The 18982-nt window shown below is 47.4% G+C and overlaps 1 protein-coding gene across 4 annotated transcripts in view; it reads right to left on the reverse strand.

Annotated features, from left to right (window-relative positions):
- Nucleotides 1–1715: 1715 nt before the first annotated feature.
- The window catches only part of BMP2 (bone morphogenetic protein 2), a 143677-nt gene continuing 126410 nt past the window's right edge, over nucleotides 1716–18982 (reverse strand). For 2 of the 4 annotated variants that reach the window (XM_030490565.1, XM_030490564.1), the window contains 3 exons: nucleotides 7002–7456; nucleotides 5782–6140; nucleotides 1716–3425 (listed from right to left, as the gene is read on the reverse strand). In XM_030490565.1, the coding sequence (XP_030346425.1) occupies nucleotides 2581–3425; nucleotides 5782–6133 (1197 nt within the window). In that variant the 5' untranslated portion in view covers nucleotides 6134–6140; nucleotides 7002–7456 and the 3' untranslated portion in view covers nucleotides 1716–2580. Of the gene's footprint in view, nucleotides 3426–5781; nucleotides 6141–7001; nucleotides 7687–8043; nucleotides 10174–18982 lie in introns of those variants that run through there. The other 2 variants (XM_030490567.1, XM_030490566.1) reach the window with 2 other exon arrangements.

The raw sequence follows: 18982 nt of genomic DNA on the forward strand, positions 1-18982 counted from the left end.
TGTGCCAGTGTTTTACCACCCTCATCGTAAAGAATTTTTTCCTCACATCCTGCCTGAATCTGCCCTTCTTTTAGTTTAAAACCACCTCTCCTCCTATCGCAACAGGCTCTGCTAAGAAGTCTCTCCCCATCTTTCTTATAGGTCCCTTTTAAGACCTGAAAGGCCACAATAAGGTTTCCCCAGAGCCTTCTCCTCTCCAGGCTGAACAACCCCAACTCTCTCAGCCTTGCAGGGCCTTCACTGTGGCATATCCTGTGACTGACAACCTTGCCAAAGCAACAGCCATAAACTTGCTCACCATCAGTCATGCTGGCAACAACAAAAAAGCAAACTAAACTTCTGCACATATCATGCTCCCCCTAAAAACATGAGTCAAGTAAACAGCACTGCTCTTTTGAAAAAGCAAACAGAGATTGTCCACCCAGTGAACCTGTACCTACCACGTAGTATCAGCATGTCAATAACATCAGCTACCTCTCAAAAATACTGCTGGTACCAAGAAATGTAGAAGTTATTGCACCACAGAAGCTTACGATGACCCTAAAATACCTTTAAGTTCACAAGAGAAAAATGGGAGCAGCCAACAGGAAATTAGTTTTTCCTATCCTCTGTACCCCTTGTTCTTTGTGATAATGAGCCCTAGAGAACTGTTCTATAGGAAGACCTGTGAGACATCATCAAGTTAGCCTTTCTGATCAACAAACCTATGCAGTACCTTTGCTGTAGCCCAGATGATTCTGGTGAAGAAGTAGGAGTTCGGGGAGGGCAGTGAGAAAGAAAAGGTTTCTGTTAATAGAAAGTTAGGCTCAAATCAGAGATTCCCAGAGTTGCCTTAGAGAGATCTCTAATGGGACAACTGCACACATGGTTTTAGGAAGTACTGCCTCAGTTCACCAAATCCAGAAATGGATCCATAACAGAACAAAGGGGTTCTGACATTACTGGAGATATCAGCACAATCATTATATATCCTCTAAATACAGTGGAGAGCTCCTGAAACAGTCAGGAACTTACCACGAACAGTCTAACACAATCTCATTCCATTCCCAGCTTCAGTGCACTCCACAGTGGATTGCCAAGAAGCCAGTTTAAGCTACTTTCCCGCTCTACTACTTCAGCACAACCTTCACACAACAAGCAACCCAGCCTCTATATGCTCATCCCAGGCTCTATAGCTAGTAACCTGACTGCCCTATCAGTCTTAAACTACAACAGGCACAATAAGTATTAGGTTTAATGCTGTTTGCCAGCTGCAAATCATGCTTTTGCCCCTTACAGGAAGGATTTGAAGAGTAAGAAGTTATAAGTTATCCTTGTGATGACTGCACAAGTGAACCATTTTTTCCTTTCAGACTGGAATTTTCAGAAAGAAGTATCAGAGTTTTATGATTTATTATCTGACACAGATTGAAACATTTGAGAAGGGGGAAAAAAAAAGGGCTTTCAAACACAAAACCCTGGAAAAGAAGACAAGCCAATCTGCAAAACAGCAAACCCACCAGCTGAGGTTAGACAGGAGGCTGCATATGACAACAGCTTGCTGTATGTAGGGCTAAAAACTGAAGATTAATTTCACTACAACACTCCACAGAAGTGAGCTCTCCTCTGAGGTGAGGAAGTATGCAGTGCTCTTCCAACTGGTAAAGACAAGGGCTGGTACAAATAAGGTAAGAATTCCTCTTTAGCAATACATAATCACCAAAAATAAAAAAAGATGACATTTTAGTTTTTATTATTTTATATTTGGCCAGGACTTTTAAAGGAAGGACTTTGAAAGGAAACATCAAACATTCACTTTTCTGTAGGTCTAGAAAGGATTCAGCCTTCCCCCGCACCCCCCACCCCCACCTCCCATAGGGTTTCTATTGGCCCTTCTTAAATTCACACTGCAAATTAGTTGGGAATAGCAGTATTTATACTAGATCAGCAACGTCTGGTTCTTATCCAAATGTTCCACCTAAAGAGGATGCCAGTTCTCATGGATTGGACAGCCCACCCTGCAGCATTCCTGAGAATTGTACAATATAATCTTGAAAGTCAGCAGAGTGGATTATCCACTTTTTTTTCTGGACTTGAACTTGTGACCTTAACAGTAGCACAGCAGAAAGCAAATGTGCTATGCACTTTGCCATAGTAACCTTCCATGTATTCTTTTTTCAACTTAAATACACACAATTGAAACAGCTACAATTTTGGAAAATTATGTACAAACCCTATATTTTTTTTTCTTTTTGATTACATATAAATACAAATTAGCTATTCTTCTAAAAAGTGGTTATAATAGGAAATAAATACAAAATAAGAATCTGACCATTATACTTCATGTGCTGGGGTTAACCCCATATAAAATGTACAACTAAAATACATTTAAAAATCTTTAAAGGAATATTTCTCTGATTAAAATATTTGTTTTCCCAACTTTTTTTTTTGTAGACATAAATATATTTTCAAAATAGTTGTGTTTTTTTTTCTTTTTCTTTCCATTTCATTACATAAATAAAGTCTTCATTGGGAAATATTAAAGTGTCAGCTTGGGGGGTTTTTTTAACCTTTTGCATTTGTCTAATATATTTTGCTGTGTCAGCGGCACCCACAACCCTCCACAACCATATCTTGATAGTTCTTTAATACAACTTTTTCATTTTCATCAAGGTAGAGCATGGAAATAGCACTCAGTTCTGTCGGCACACAGCAAGCCTTGGGGATTTTGGAATTCACTGAATTGACCAAAGTCTGAACAATGGCATGGTTTGTTGAGTTTAGATGATCTGCCAGTGGAAAAGGACATTCCCCGTGGCAGTAAAAGGCACTATACCCCGGTGGGGCAACAATCCAGTCATTCCACCCCACATCATTGAAGTCCACATATAACGGATGCCTTTTGCAACTGTATTTGTGGCGTTTACGCTGTTTGTGTTTCGCTTGACGCTTTTCTCTTTTATGGAGCGGGTGTCCCTTGCCATCATGCCCAAACGTTACTAATAATGGCCTGAGCTGAGACCAGCTATCTTCATCCTGATGTAAAGACCTGCTAATCCTAACGTGCCTCTTGGAGGCACTGTTCTCTTTGTCCAAGTGAACCACCTCTACCACAAACCCATGATTAGGTTGTCCATGTGCAATCCACCTCAAAACAGCTGGCGTTACATCAAAACTTTCCCATTTACTTGCATTATGATGCACCAACCTGGTGTCCAAAAGTCTTGTGACAGGGTCCTTAGAGGTGGCTGTGGCTGGCTTTATAATTTCATAAATATTAATACGGTGATGGTAGCTGCTGTTGTTCTCAAAGGCTTCGTGCACCTGCTTCCGAAAAATCTGGAGTTCAGCTGAGGTGATAGACTCCTCATTAGGGATGGAAGTTAAATTAAAGAAGAAACGCCGTGCTGTTTTCCCACTTGTTTCTGGCAGTTCTTCCAAAACTTCTAATTTGATTAAACAGGGAAAATAGAAAGAAAGAAAAATCAGGAACTTAGACAAGCAACCAAACCCCTCACAGATAGTCTGCTGCTGGCAACTTTCAAATGACAGCTAACACATGTGACACAGAAGACTTTCAGGCGGAAAATGCCGCCTCCCTCCTCTTTCTCTATTTACGCAAGCGTGTATAGCACGGAGTTAAGGGTGCTTCACTCACTGTTATGCATTTTGATTGCACACTGCTGCCCTTTGCATTCCAGGTGGTTATAAATGAGTGGCAAGAACCACGCAGCGTTACATTGGAATTCAAGGACATCAGTGAGAAAACTCAAGCCTGACAGCGTGGTTCTGATGAGAATCATTACAACTGGTTGAGGACTTACAGCAACCGTTGCATTTCTGCCTTTTTCAGGAATATGGCTCTAATGTCAGTCCCTTAAACTCCATCCTAAAAGATACCACTCCACAGTTTAGGTGACTTATAAATATTAACTTATGGATTTTTGTATCTTAATTAGAAACAGTGAACTTAACATCTGTAACAGCGTTTTATGAAGCACGCCCTAGGATGTACCCAAAAGGGCCATAAGGAATGGCAGGAGGGTTCAACTCCTGAAAAGGGGTGGATGGTGAAAGGATAATGAAATAAAGTTGCTTCTGAACAACAGATTTTGCAAAACCACACCAAAAAATAAATTTGAAAAGCCACTAAACCCCAGGCCGTTCTCACCTTTGAGTCAACAAGTAACTGAACGGAGCTTCAGAGGGAGTAAAATGTATCTAGGGTTGCTAAGTACACTGCTGCTACAGACACTGAAGAAATAACAAGTATTTGCCAAAACAAATCTCTCTCAAATCAATTTTGGTTTCTATTTTGGGTGCTAAGCATCCTGGAGAAACACTCACTTTCAAAGGGGAAGCCCTAACTGCTGTTAGCAGCTCTTCATCACATAACCATTCCCTGTTGAATCCTGTGCAACTTTTGGATAGGGTAAGGCTCAGCTTTCCCGCTTTCCAGGAGCAGATCAGTATTTGTAAACATGCAGATGTTTTTAGTGGTCACAAGACAAACTTCTGCTTTTAAGAAGTCACTAACAGAGGGAGAACTCAGTGAAAAACTGGAATCATATTGATCTTCTTCCAAATTTTGTGACAATTCTAGAATAGCTTTTATGCCAAAAACTTTGCCGTAACAATATGACTACTTCAAACTACAGATTCTTGTACTTGCCTAGAAATTATAAACTTTGCCCTCCGAGTTCCTCTCTTGCTCAGCCCCTTGCCTACCACACTAATGTGAATGACCCACACACTGGCTTTTCCCCATTCATTGCTACGCGTTTACTTTCCACATAGGGAAACGCGGACGATGAGAAGTTACATTTCATCATCCATCTCCTTCCTCACGATAATGCTTTCCACTAAACAGCACATCCACTTCTCCAAGACCACCTCTTTTACCCATCGGAAACATTAAATATTAGCCGATTCCTTTTCTCAACCCAGTTTCACTTTAGAAGCATGGGGGAAACTGCATTTTCATTACTTCTACAGCGGGGCCACTGCACGCCAGCTCCGGAGACAAGCAGCCAGGAACAATTACAACCTGGGGAAACGTTTCCCGAAGAGCACGCGAGCGACACGCGCCCCACCGGCTCCACGGGCCTACCCGTGCCGTGGCCAATGCCGCAGCCACTGTTTCAGCTCCATAAGCCGGGAAATGCACCCAAGCTGCTCAGAGGGTCCGTGGCCGCGGTGGGCTGCAGGCCAGGAGGGACAGGGATGAAGCTGGTCGCCCCGCTCCGCATCCCAATGCTGGGATATCTGCAGGTGAGAGCCGGAACCTGGCCACAGGGCTTTTACCAGCCTGGGCGCTGCTGGCTGGGGAGGAATAGCCGGGGCCCGGGGTAAACGGCTCCTCGACGGCAGCGGGGCGAGGGCGGGCTTGAGGAGGGCGCGATTGATAGTTGCATTGGTCTCTCACGGGGATTAGATAAGGATTAGAAACCTCCGCAGCTCGGCCGCGCCTCAGGGAGACTTCCCTGCGCTTTACCCTCGCGAAGGGAAAGGTACCTGGGGGAACGCTTAGCGCGGGGTCGCTCTGCTTTAGCGAATAAAACGGGAGCCCCTCGTCGGGAGGAGGAGGAGAAGCGAGGCTGGCGGCGCGCCACGGCGGCAACCCCGGCGCCTGCCGCCGGGGCTGTGGGAGCGCGGCCGGCTGGAAGCGCACCGCCGCCCCGGTGAATCCAACACACCCGCGTTACCGGCGCTCCCGGGGAGGAATCCACCCCGACGCTCCTCCTCCTCCTGCGGCCCTCCCCCTTCCCCTCCGCGCCCGCCACCGGCCCCCCGAGCCCGTACCTTCGTGGTGGAAGCTGCGGACGGTGTTGGCGCGGCTGGCGGCCCGCTCCAGCGGGTACCCGAGGGCCGGCGGCTGCCCCTGCTGCTGCCCGGCGTGCAGGCGGTAGAGGTCCAGCATGTAGGGGGGGATGACGACGTCCTTGCCGGGGCTGGGCCGCCGCTTCAACCCGAACATGTGGAGCAGGCGCAGCTCGAACTCGCTGAGGAGATCCTCGGGGCGCTGCGCGGCCGAGGCGGCGCGGCCCGGCTCGGTGAAACGCCGCCGGCCCACCTCCGGCATGAGGCCGGCCGCGCCGCCCAGCAGCGCCTGGCAGAGCAGCAGCGCCAGGAGGGAGCGGGTCGCGGCAACCATGATCAACCTGCGCGGAGGAGGAGGAGGAGGCGATGGGAGCCAGTCAGCGCGGACACCGCGCCGGGGGAGCGCGCCGCGGGGTTAGGGGGGGCGGCGGACGGGGACGGTCCGCAGGTGGGTCCCACCCCGGCGGGGCTCGGCGCGGAGCCCATGGCGAGCGGCCCCGGCCGGCCCCGAGGCGCGGAGGAGCCCCCCGCGGGGCCGCTTCAGGTGCGCGGCGGGCGGCGGAGCGAGGCACGAAAATCCCCGTGGCAGGAGATCAAAGGGGACGGGACGGGGCGGGGGAGCGGAGCGATCCGCAACAAAGGAGCGCGGCGGAGAAGGGGAGGAAAGGGGCGGACGGGGGCACCGCCGGGGCCGGGCCGCTGCCCTCGGCGGGGCGCAGGTGTGCGCCGGGACGGGACGGGCCTCGCCTCCCGCCGCGGCCGGGACCGCTCCGGCGCCCGGAGAGGGCTGGGGCTGCTGCCCCGCCGGCACGCAGAGCGACCTCCCCGCTGCGCTCTCGTCTCGACCCCCGGTGCGCTTCCCCCCGCCGAGCCGAGGGGACCGGGAACCGGCTCCGCTTTCCGCCGCTCAGCGGCGGGGCAGCGGCTTTCCCCAGTGAGGAGAGAGGGAGAGCTACCTTCCCTCTGCGGGGTGGGAGAAGGGGAGGGAGGAAAACACAAATCCTGCTAGGTCCTTAGCCAAACCCACAGGGTGATATTCTCCCCCGTGAAACTCTGCGCTGGATTATTATTATCATTATTATAATTGTTATGATTAGTGTCCCGTCCCCCCTCTCTTCCAGAGCGCTAGCACCTCCGCTGTGGCCCACGGAGTCATCCTGCAGAGGAGGCTTTCAGCGGGTCTGCGACCACCGGGGTTATACCTGTGTGCAGCAGCAGCAGGGGTTGTGTCTACAGGAGGGTTTTCTGCTCTCGGGGTGTTTTTCCCGCATCACTTGGTGTTACTCCGAACTTCGCTGCTGCTCCTCTACAGCTGCCGAGCAGAAAAGAGAAGTTCTCTGAAGTACGGTCCGCCTCAGAAACATACTTTTAGCAGCTGGGTGAGGAGGCAGAAGGCAAGTCCCGGCCAGGGAAGGGCTTTCTCTCTTTTAAAAGCAGCGATCGAAAAGTTGTTGCTTGTTCTTCTTCTTCTTCCTTCTCCTCGAGTGTGTGTGCGTGTGCCTGCCCGTGAATGGGTCCCTATGTGTCTACGGAGTTAAAAAGCTCCTTTTCAAAGCAAAAACAAAAAAGTCCTTTTGCATCACCCGCGTCGGACAGATGGACATTTACCGAGACTCCCGCAGCGACATTAAGGCGAAGCTTGACTTTTCCCCGCTCCCTTAAAAAGAAAGAAGAAAAGAGGGAGGAGAAAGGAGGGGAAAAGGAAAGGGAAAAAAAAAAAAAAAAGAGGGTGGGGAGCGACGGCTTTAGGGGACAGCGCCCGGTGCCCGGCCCGCCCCGCACCGCTCCATTGCCGGGGGTGCCCGCCCGCCGCCGGGGCTTTTTGTTGCGCGGCGATGTCACGACCCCGGAGGCTCGCAGGCCCGCTCCAATCACAGCTCCCTGTGGGAGCGGGCTGCGGCCCCGCACGGCTTTTTAAAGGAGACGCCGCCTCCCTCCCTCGTTCCTTCCCTCCCTCCTCCTTCACCCGTTCTCCTCCTTCCCTCGCTGAAGCTGCCCGCCCGCCCCGTTAAGCTGTGGGAAGCGCCGGCACAGTTCCCCGCATCCCGTTCCGGGCTGCCGAACGGCGGCGGGGCACGGCCGCCCGGATCGGGGTGCGGGATCGGGTCGTACAATAACCCATTGTACCGCAAATCGGATTAGCACCGTGCCCCCGGACGGCTGGGGTGGTAAGGTGCGAAGGTCACGTAAGGTATCGGGAGAATCCCGGTGCTCTAAAATCACTTTAACAACATATATAGTTACTTTATTGAGTGCGATCCTGCGCGAAGAGGGCTGGAGAGCCGGGGGTTTCCTCGCTGTCCTCGGAGGAGTCTCCTTCCCGGCTGCGAGCTCAGCCCTGGCCGAGCGGAGGGTTGGGTTTGGGGTTTGGTGTGCAGGGGTTTTTATTAAGATGTGGCTGCCCTCCAGTGGTGGAAATGCGGCGGATCTCCGGCACACAAACCCCGGCACCGCCGTCGCAAACCAGCCCTGCGACTCAGCCCGGCACCTGCCTCCGGTGCGCACCGGAGCGGCCGGGTCTGCGGGAGCCGGCATCGCATCCAGGCACGGAGATAGGCAGCGGGGTGAAGAAGGCAGGCCTATACTTGGTGGAATTCGGCTCCCAATCCAAGTTCCCTTTGCTGATATTGGCAAATCTCTTCATCCCAATACCATTTAATTTGTCCATTGGGATGCACCCTTTGGATGTCCCATCCTCTGTTGGCCTGCTTGGGCTCTGCAGCAGCGCCTGGCCCTTCTTCCACACGTATGTGATACCCAGCCATTTTGGGTCATCAACTAGGTTGGAAAAGACCTTTAAGATCATCAAGTCCAACCTTAACCCCAGCACTGCCAAGGCCACCACTAAACCATGTCACTGAGGGCCTCATCTACACAGTGTGTGAACACTTGCAGGGACGGTGACTCCACTACTGCCCTGGGCAGCCTGTTCCAATGCCTGAGCACAGCCTGTGAAGAAATTGTTCCTCATCTCCAGTCAAAACCTCCCCTGGTGCAGCTTGAGGCCGTTTCCTCTTGTCCTGTCACTTGTTCCTTGGGAGAGACCAGCCCCCACCTCACTACAACCTCCCTTCAGGCAGTTGCAGAGAGCGATAAGGTCCTCCCTGAGCCTTCTCTTCTCCAGATTAAACAACTCCAGTTCCCTCAGCACTCATTAAAGACAAAGCCAATGGCACACAGTATTAGCCCAGGTCCTGGTGCTAGCACAGGCTCCTTCCCAGCAAGGTGAATGCCCTGTGCTGCACCTCCTCTTCCAACCAAATACCTCTCAGGGGCTTCATTTGCAAAAGGCATAGCCAGCCTTTGACACCTTGAATTACTGCAGAGGAGGATTTAAAGCAATAACAACTGAGACAGCTCCATTACCAGCTCCTCCTTTGGGAGCGGCCTTTTCCCTCCATCTTACGACTTTTCGACTGCAGGAAAGCCACCGATTTGAGGCAGGAATTCAGCACATTTGGACTGGAGTAATTCCTCCTGTGATCCTTGGCTTTCCTACCACAATAGAGTGACTTCAGCTATACCTGCGAAACATCACTGCAGGATGAGGTGCTCACACAGGGAGTTACATACCAGAGTAACAAACCCCCTTAGAACTACACCAGCCTAATTAAAGAGCTGGTAAAGCTCCTTCCTACCAACAGCTCCCAACACTTGTTAACCTGGATTTTCACTCTCTACTGTGAGTACAGCAGGAGAGGTGATGGAGCAAGGTGAAATCCTTCAAAAGTGTAGTTACTCTTCCGTTGCATTCCAGTGCAGATAATGTTTAATTTTATGACTTCCTGCAAGTCTTTAGCATGAACTGAAAGTGCTGTGCAGTGTGACTTCAGGGTATGCCAATTATGTAAATCAGCACTAAAATAACAATGGCAACGTAGTTTACACATCACTGACATTAAATGAGCACTTCAACTTCTAATTGCCATTCCAGTTCAATCTGTAGTGGGTCATGCCAGGAAAAAGTCATTTCTTGCCTCAACGCTTACTCCCTGTGCCTGGAGCATAGGCTGTACTGTGTGCCCAGCTTCGTGTTATCTCCAGGAGCTTTCTGTATTAGGATGATGAGCCTTGTAAGGGAGGAACGTGGTTGTGGTTGTTCTGAAGGCCTGCAGATGCTCTGACATCAAGAGGGTCTTGTAGGTTTGCCCCTCTCTGATTTTAAATATAAATAGGCTCTCAGAGTCTTCTGAGGCCATAAAGCATTTCCCTTTCTAGTTTGTCCTTTCTCAGTCTATTTAGATCAGCAGCTGCTAGGGCAGTGACTCTGCCTTCCCACTTGTTTCCAGGAGGTCCCAAAAGACAACATGGAAGCACTTATCCTCCTTGAAGGTACTGGCACCCACACCAGGACCTCAGCCATGCCCGAGCACTTGCCTCACATTTGATTTCCCAGTAAGACAGATTCAGCCAGTGCCTTGGTGAATGTGGGGAATAAGGCCCTCAAAGTGTCATCCATGAACATCTGGTTAACAGTTTGTGCCTCATCAGTACAAGAACCAACTAAATGCCCCTCCGCAAAGCCCACTGTCTTTGAATACAGCATTCCAGCCTGCTTCCGCTGTGTCTCTAGCAGTAGCACACATGAGGTCAAAGCTAAGCATCATCTTTGTCATAACGAAGAACATTAGAAGCAGGTGTATTTAGCTATAATGAATGCAGCACTTGGTCTGTGGAGTTTAGTTTAGTGTTTAGTAGGGTTTTTGAGAGGTAATGAGCCAGTAAATACCCAACTTGTGTCACCTGCTGCTAAGGTTTAAGGTCCAGGTGTTCATTTCCAGGACCCAAGCACAGCTGATATATCTCAACTTCAAGTATTGTTGGGTTTTCTTAGTACAATGATAGAAAAGTATCCAAGTAAGGACAAGTTTTACAACACAGAGTCCTTAAAGCCCAGCATCTCCTTCTTACAAATACTATACTAAGTCACATTTATACAATGCCACCACATAGTGCCCTTTTTACCAACCTCGTTAGATTGCAGCCATCATTGTTGATGGCTACAAGCAGAAGACTTCAGCTGGAAGACCTAGATAAGAAATTCTCACTAGGGTCTCTGACTATAACTTGTAATCCTTAACAAAATGACCTAATTTCTGGTCTATTATAGAATCACAGAATCACAGATTAGTTTGAGTTGGAAGGGACCTTAAAGCTCATCCAGTTCCAACCCCCTGCCACAGGCAGGGACACCTTCCACTAGGCCAGGTTGCTCAAAGCCCCTGTGTCCAACCTGGCCTTGAACAGTGCCAGGGATTAGAGGCAAAGGGCTGCCGAAACACTTGAATGCTCTATGCACATTGATGGTCAACAGTTCTACTCCTTGCTTCCCCAGACCAGTTAGACCAATGCTAAGCATTAGTGAAAGTTCCTGCTTTGCACCACTGTCCCCTGGATATGATATGTATGTGAGACATGAAATATTAATAGCACTGAGCTTTTCTATAGATTTTGCACATTTTAGTGAATAAACCTCTTGATAAAAATCTGTGCTGAAGCATGAAACATACACGTGGTACAGCATCAAATGCTAGAGAGGTGGCTTCTGAACATGAGTTAAGATGTGTTAGTGATGTTGAGGTTTTGGCTTCGTAACAGGTGGAGATTATCTGAAAGCTTTTCTGTTCCTGAACTGTGCTTCCTGTTGGCATCTGTGTGAATATGATGTGTGGCCATTCTTTAAGATATTCCTTAATGCTGTTTTCTGAAGATGTATTTGTCTTCTGGTGGTTTGTCTTTTAACATCTATCAGTTGTCTCTGCTGCACAGGCTGTCTCCTGTCCCATGAAGGATGGATTCTCACCCGAGAAGATAATTTACAAGACAGTGATCTGGTTTTGAAGAGGGGAAAGGCAGTTTGTTCAGAAATGTCTGTTTCTTTCTTATTCACCTTTGCTGAATTTTGGCAGCTCTTCAAAGCTCTGTTTCACTGCGAGTCTCAATTTCATTCATCAGACCTCAGCCTTCCGTCCATCATAGTGGCAGGGAAATGGGAATTTATCAGGAAATACAATGCAGACCCAGTATTTTCTACATATCCAGTATGTCTCCATTTCCAGTGAACAAAACCAGTTGCTCTTAAAAGTGTTACATCTGCAAATACAGGCTGTAGTAATCAGTTCATGTGGCTGTGCAACTTTAAATTGTAAGACAAATTCCTACAATTCGTAGTAAAATTGCTGGGGAAAGAGATAAAAAAGGAAGCTAATGTGACGCCTTTTTTTATACTGTTTTCCCCTTGATGCTATAAAGTTCCAAATGTCAAAATCCAGTATTTGACCTGTGGCTTTTATTGTTAAGAGAAGACAAAATGCCGTAACGCCTCTGTACAGGCTGAAGAACAACCAAGCAATCGCTGGACAGATTCCAAGGCACTGCCACCACTTATGTACATTTAATTACATGGAGTAGGAATAGTCACAGACTGCCAGGCCAGGGAGATTCCATAGGCAGTGAAGTGATTAAGATTCAGGAAACCTCAGTTCTCTTCCCAGTGACAGAAGTGTCCTTTTTCTTCCTTTTGTGCCCCAGTTTTCCCACCTTGCAAATAGGGATGATCATGCTGACCCACACTTATAAGTCCCTGCAAGACCTTTAGGTAAAAGCACAAAGAGTTAGGCATTGCTATTGTTTGGGGCTAAATACTAGGTTAATGCCAATAGCAATCTCAAATACCTGGAATCCCAGGGCTTAATCTTGCCTTAAAGACAGTGGCAAAATTCCTACTGGTTTCAGAGGTACAGGATCACGTGTGTAAGTGATGAAGAGACAGGGATGCCAACTATTCCAGTCAGAAGATTCAGAGCAAAGAGGGCTTTTTAATTATAAAAGTAAGTCTTGTTGGGAAGACAATGAGGTGAGGGTGTTCCCCCACATAAAAGAGAAATGGCTGCGTCATAGATGGTCCACTTCAGGAGCTTATAATTTCATCACAGCAGAGATCTTGACGTCAAGGAAAATGGAGGATAATATAAAGTTGCGCATATTGCCCTAAGAAGTGCATATTTTAGCAGTGCAACTGGATAATGTTTTGCAATGAAAATAAAATAAAGGCAAGCATGACGTTCTGTTTAAGCAGATTGTCTGTATGAAGGCTTTATTGTAGCTGCAGATTTAGGGCATATGAAAAGGTTTTCTGTGCTCAGTTGCAGGATGAAAAACATTGCATCATCAGGCATTCTTGTTCTCTAACACTCCTTCGCCAGTATGCCTTTGATAATGAATGCTTGCAGGTTTAGTTTCTGCTGTAAAGTCATGTTTTCTCAGGTCATTATCATTCCGATTTTTAAATATCCTCTTAAAACTAGACAGGAGGACAGAAAAGCAATAGTAAAGCTTTGTGCCTGCTCCGTGCCATGTGCTCGGCACAAGCAATCAGCTGCTGCACCTGCTTCACACTGCGAGTAAAGCTATTTGCAAGTTGCTTTCAATCGCATCCCTTGTTCCCAACTCTGCCCAGTTTCCAGAGGAGCTTTGATGGGCACAGGCCTCAGTTCAAACACTACCCTGGAACTTTTATTTGGTAGCTCATTTGCTTGTGTGCTGCAAAATCCAGTGGCTGGGAGGGGTCTTAGGAGAACAACATCCATTGACCGTTCCCAGGCTCTCATCTGCTCGAGCGTTCCCTCTGCAGCATTCCAGAATGCACTCTCTAAATGGTACAAACTAGTTACTAGTGGCACATATTGAACTGCTTCAAGGCACCATTCATCCTCAGAACATCTGTAGCTCCAAAGTCATAGTACTCTTCCTGTATTTGGCATCTCCATTCTACTCCAAGAGGAGGAAGAACTGCTCCCTCCATTTTACAGAAGGGGAAGAGGGACAGAGCAGTGAAAGGCTGTTTTTCTGGGATGTATAGAGGGGCCCAAAGATCTATGTAGGTCACACTACGATTTTTGATGATCCATTATCAGGTTAGACACTGTTTTGGGGTTAAACTCCCCAAACTTCAGTGTGACATTAAGTACTCAGCTCATGTAGACATTTTTGACAAGCCCAATACCAAATCTATTGCTCAATAGTTTCCTGATGAATTCCTGCAGTGCCTTGTCCACGGTTCTTACTGCAACCATAAATCCTAGCAGGAATATCATCAGCTTATTCAACTATAGAGAAAAGCTCTAATCTTGTAAGACCCCGTCTACTCTGAAGAGAGAAGGGTTTTTACAACCTTGGTGAGGACAATAAAGATACTGGTCAGGGTATGGACAGCTTTGTTCCCAAACCGGCTCAGCCACTGTAGGAGAGGTACACAGTGGATTCCCTCGCTTGCTGTGCCATCACCTCCTCCCTTTCTCTGTTCTCCAGGCCCCACTGCAGGTTGGGTGTTGCACAGCCGATCTGCTTAATGCTTTGGGAAAGCCTGTTCCATCCTTTACATGCCTTAATACCCCCAACTGCCTTTCCTCGCCACACCTCAGCTTCCTGCTTCTTTCTGAAACTTGCAATGACCAATGTACCCTTAGTTTATGTGCTTGTAAAACTAAAGCCCATCCTTCAGCCTGTCCAGGATTAGGCTGAAAAAGCACTACGATAAAACATTTGTGATGTGCAGCATCGTCCAATTAGTAAATCCATTATTTCCATCAATTCTCCAACTGGACTTCTGCATCCTGGTGTTGTGTTACTGTAAGATATTTGCCTTTTATTCCATTTTCTGTTTGCTATACAGCATTCATGTGTATAGGCTCAATAAACATTCACATCCACTTAAGGTGGGTATACTAAACACTGAAAATATTCTTTTAGTCCACCATGGCATAAATTCCTTTCAAATAAATCAGAAGACTAAACAAACAAGCTGGGAACTCCATTTACTTTGCACCTGCAACCTCTCTTGCTCTCTGCTCCGCGTGTACATCCCAAACCTCTGCATACAGCTCTGACAGCCACTGAGAAAGAAAAAGGAACTGGCCCAAAACTTCTCCTGCCCCTCTTTGGTTGCCAGAAAAGGCACCCAGCACATAGAATCATAGAATCAACTAGGTTGGAAAAGACCTTTAAGATCACCAAGTCCAACCATTACCCCAGCACTGCCAAGGCCACCACAGAACCACGGCACTGAGGGCCTCATCTACACAGTGTGTGAACACGTGCAGGGACAGTGACTCCAGCACTGCCCTGGGCAGCCTGTTCCAATGCCTGAGCACCCTCTGGGGAAGGAATTGTTCCTCATCTCCATCTAAACCTCCTCTGGGGCAGCTTGAGGCCGTTTCCTCTTGTTCTATCACTTGTTCCTTGGGAGAAGAGACCAGCCCCCTCCTGGCTCCATCCTCCTTTCAGGTAGTTGTAGAGAAAATTACTCTCACATGCATTACTGTAAGTAGCATATGAATCAGGGAAGATGCAACATCACTGCAAGCCCAAAATCACTACCTCAAGTAACTCTGACCAGACTGAATGGATGCTGTAAGTCTTAGTTCGGATGCTCCCATAGCTTAGGAAGAACCCTGAGGACCTAAAAAATAAGTTTGTGAATAAATCCTTGAAAAATCAGGGCCACTCTGTCCATACCAGTGGAAAACTGAAATTCCAAGTTGCACAATTGAATGTGACATTCGTTTCTGCAGCTGGTGGGAAAATCGTTTCCTTACAAACCAAATTTAACAAAAAATAGACTGGTTTGTATCTATATTTTTCCCCTAAGCAACTTCTAAAATGTCAGACATTAATATTAAGTAATTTGATAGACTAAAAAACCCCACAGCACTGTAATAATATGTAAATATTATTTTTTCCTTCTTTCCATTCGTTTATGATATTGGACATGTACTGATAAAATAAGCTGGATTTACCAGGGCCAAAACTGTAAAAAAGCATTTCTACAAACTCTACAAATGAATATATACATGTATGATAGAATAAAGGCTTCTTTCCCTTAAGCTGAAGTGATTTCCCAGCTAGGCTGACTGAATGCCATTTGCACCATGTGTATCCAGGCAGCTATACATCATCTCTTACATGTTTGCCTTCATTAGAAAGAATGAATTCTAATTTCACTAGAAATACAAAATTCCTCTACACTGGATCATGATGATGGGTTCTATTTACAATATTTCTCCTCTACTTTACAAGCCTTGTAGGTTCTCAGATTGAAAATCCCCACTATATAGAAGAGCTACACATGATGTTTACAAGCTACCCAAGTAACTCAAACAGATGCTGCCTCTAGTACAGTGTGTTGTCAGCCCCAACATGCTGGGTATAAGCTATTGCAACAATTAGCTTTAGGATCTGAAGTCCATCTCTTTGGCTTCTGATCTGCTCTGTGGCTTTCCCAAAACTCCATCTGGAAAGGAGGTTCCTGAGCTGCCACATGGTGATCATTTAAATGAAACATTTGTAAGCAGAGCAGCAGATCAGCAGAAGGACTATCCCCATTGTGTTCAGAGAAATTGTATTTTTCAGTGTCCCTCAAGAGGGGTATAACTGCTTCTGGCAATCCCTTCATTGGCCCTACTACTGACAAAGGGGTTTGTAGTACTACTGCTTTGATATAAATGGTATAATAAGCCAGGAATGGCTAAATAACCCACCCAAAGGCGGAGGCTTTAGAGCTTTTCTCTTATTGTAATATTTCACATCTTAAAAGCAGAAGAAATCTCAGCACTGGATCCCAATTTAAGTGGGGGAAATGAAACCCCAAGTTAACTGTGCAGAAGTGTTCAAGGCCAGGTTGGATGGGGTTTGGAGCTACCTCGTCTAGTGGAAGGTGTCCCTGCCCGTGGCAGGGGGTTGGGACTAGATGAGCTTTAAGGTCCCTTCCAACCCAAACCAGTCTGGGATTCTATGATACTATGAAGTGAATTTCTATCTCAGCCCTTACTAGGGCAGTGGCATGTAGCATGGTCATTTGGAGGTCAGTACCTGCATCTTGGAAGGCTTCAGTCACTGTGCTGGGCTTGCAAAGCCAATACAAGGCAAGAAACTCGGCTTCAGGAGGCAGAGTGTCTCTAGTTTCTCCCCAGACTATCGAAACCACAACTCTTCCTTCACTTGCGTTGAAGGCACTGTTTGCATGCACCTTAGGGCATTAACTAGAAATCCAGGTTCAGCAATACTAAAGTGATCTGTCATATCACTGCCCAAGCTCAAAGACATGATGAAAAACGTATTGTTTTCCCTGGTTCCTTCCCTTCCCACAGCACATCGCTCCATGTTCCTCCTGGACCCAAAAGCATTTCCAGAGAAGCAAAATCCTCTTCCTTCCAGAGCCTAGGGCAAAATTCCATGGGAGCAAGCTAGACCCACAGCCCTCTTCCTCTAAGGCTACATCTCTACTAAAATTTACTCTAGTAAATTAAGTGTGCCTGGGAACATTCCTGGGCACGGAGGCCAGCTGGCATGGAAAAGCCTGCTTCACTGCTAGCTTCCGCACCGGGGTGGCTGCATGCAAACTGCTGCTTGGGGATGGTCCCAGGAATGTTAGAACAAACCTCAGCTCTAGTTTCTTTGGGAGAGAGCTGCGTGGCCTGGCCCAACAGCATCCCAGAGGCATCCTGAGACTACAACCAGTCACTTTGGGCTTTTGGCTGGGTCCAAAAGTGTTTCCAGGAAGTGCTTTATTTCCCAGCGCAGGTATAGCCCAAGGCCATGCCTACCTCTGCCTGCTCGGTACCACAGGACCTAGATTGCCACTGTCACCACTTCAGTCAGCTGATCCTCATTTCATACACTTGGTGAATGCACCTTTTATCTGTGCAGGAGTTGTTGATAAGAGCGTTTAAAGCAGCCTAGAGGGGAAACCACTTGAAAGAGGAGTTGCAGCGATGCAGAAAGCAGCTCTGGGGCAGGCCTGGACCAAAACAGGGTGGGATCCCAGGGTGCTGCTGGGCTGTGGTGGAACAAGAGGGCTCCTGAGGTGCTGTGACCCTTGCTCAGCCATTCCCACTGAAGGGCTGAAGGATGTTTGCTGTGAATTGTGCCCATGTTTGCCAGAATATAGAGAGCTCTGCATTGGCACATTAACGGCACATACAACAACGTAGTTTTGCATTGTGTTTGGTCCACAAGCTGGTCCAAACTGGCACCTGACTTGTGACTGGCATCCTCTTTATCAGGGTGTCATACTATGGCTATAAACCCCGTTCTGGGAGCAGGGAGCAGGGAAAATGGTTGTCTTTTCCTCTCACATCCTCACTGAGGGTTAGTGCCTCCTCCACCTCACATGCACAGCCACCCCCTAACTCAAGTCTCCCCATATGCTCCAAGTTAGGATAAAACTTCTCCATGCATTTAAGCTAATTCTGTTTCCTCTGCACCAGGTTAGGGAGCAATTGTATGTTCTGCTGAGCAGCTGGCTTGGCAGAAAGTGCTGGTGCTACATGAGGATGTGTGACCATCACCTCTTTGGGCAGATTTTTATCTCAGTTTTGTGTTTTTAAATATCTCAGTAATGAGAGTAAAGATGTTTTTATCCACTTCACCAAACACATGGTCCAAAATCCCTCCCCAAAAGCAATCTGTTCACTAAAGCCAAACCTCATTCAAGTTGTATTCCTTCACTATAAAGCCATAAGCTGGGCAGAAGATATGAGTGATCTCCACTTAAGCACTACCTGTGCTCTGAGCTTTTGCACAACCAAGGTGAAGCCAGTTCTCCCATATATGCTGCAGCTTGATAACACCTTGTTTAGGTTCAGGCTTTGCATTTCCAGTGGCAAATCTACCCCAGAGCAGAAGGACACTTCCCTCCTCTCCCCATCTGCTCACTATCCAGCACAAGAACATTTTGAAGCAAGCCTGGCTGCCAAGAACACAGTCCCAAACAACTCAGCTGACCGAAGCACATGCTGCCACTTTCCCTCCTTTTGGATACCTTCTTCCCAGCCCCAGCCACCCAGCTCTGCTCCATCCTTTCTCCCAAAACTAGTGCTCCTGCAGTAAGAAGGTTCAAAGAGCTGTTTTGTCTGACAAGCAATCCCTTCTTTGAGTATGTATATATGTAAGTACACAGGAGGCCTGATCTCAGTTTGAACTTCTACACTACAAATACATTCCTTCCCTTTATATTTAAATGAAATGTAGAATCATTTAATAAATAAATCTCTGTTAAAATCTTTAACTTGTAAACCAGGATTTAAAAATCTATAGGATCCCCACACAGCTGAAGGTACAGTAGCTAACTTTTCAGCTAATGTTTTGTTCAAAATCAAATGAAGTTCATATTAAACACACAAAA

Source organism: Strigops habroptila, chromosome 6 (assembly GCF_004027225.2).
Source record: "Strigops habroptila isolate Jane chromosome 6, bStrHab1.2.pri, whole genome shotgun sequence".
Lineage (NCBI taxonomy): Eukaryota > Metazoa > Chordata > Aves > Psittaciformes > Psittacidae > Strigops > Strigops habroptila.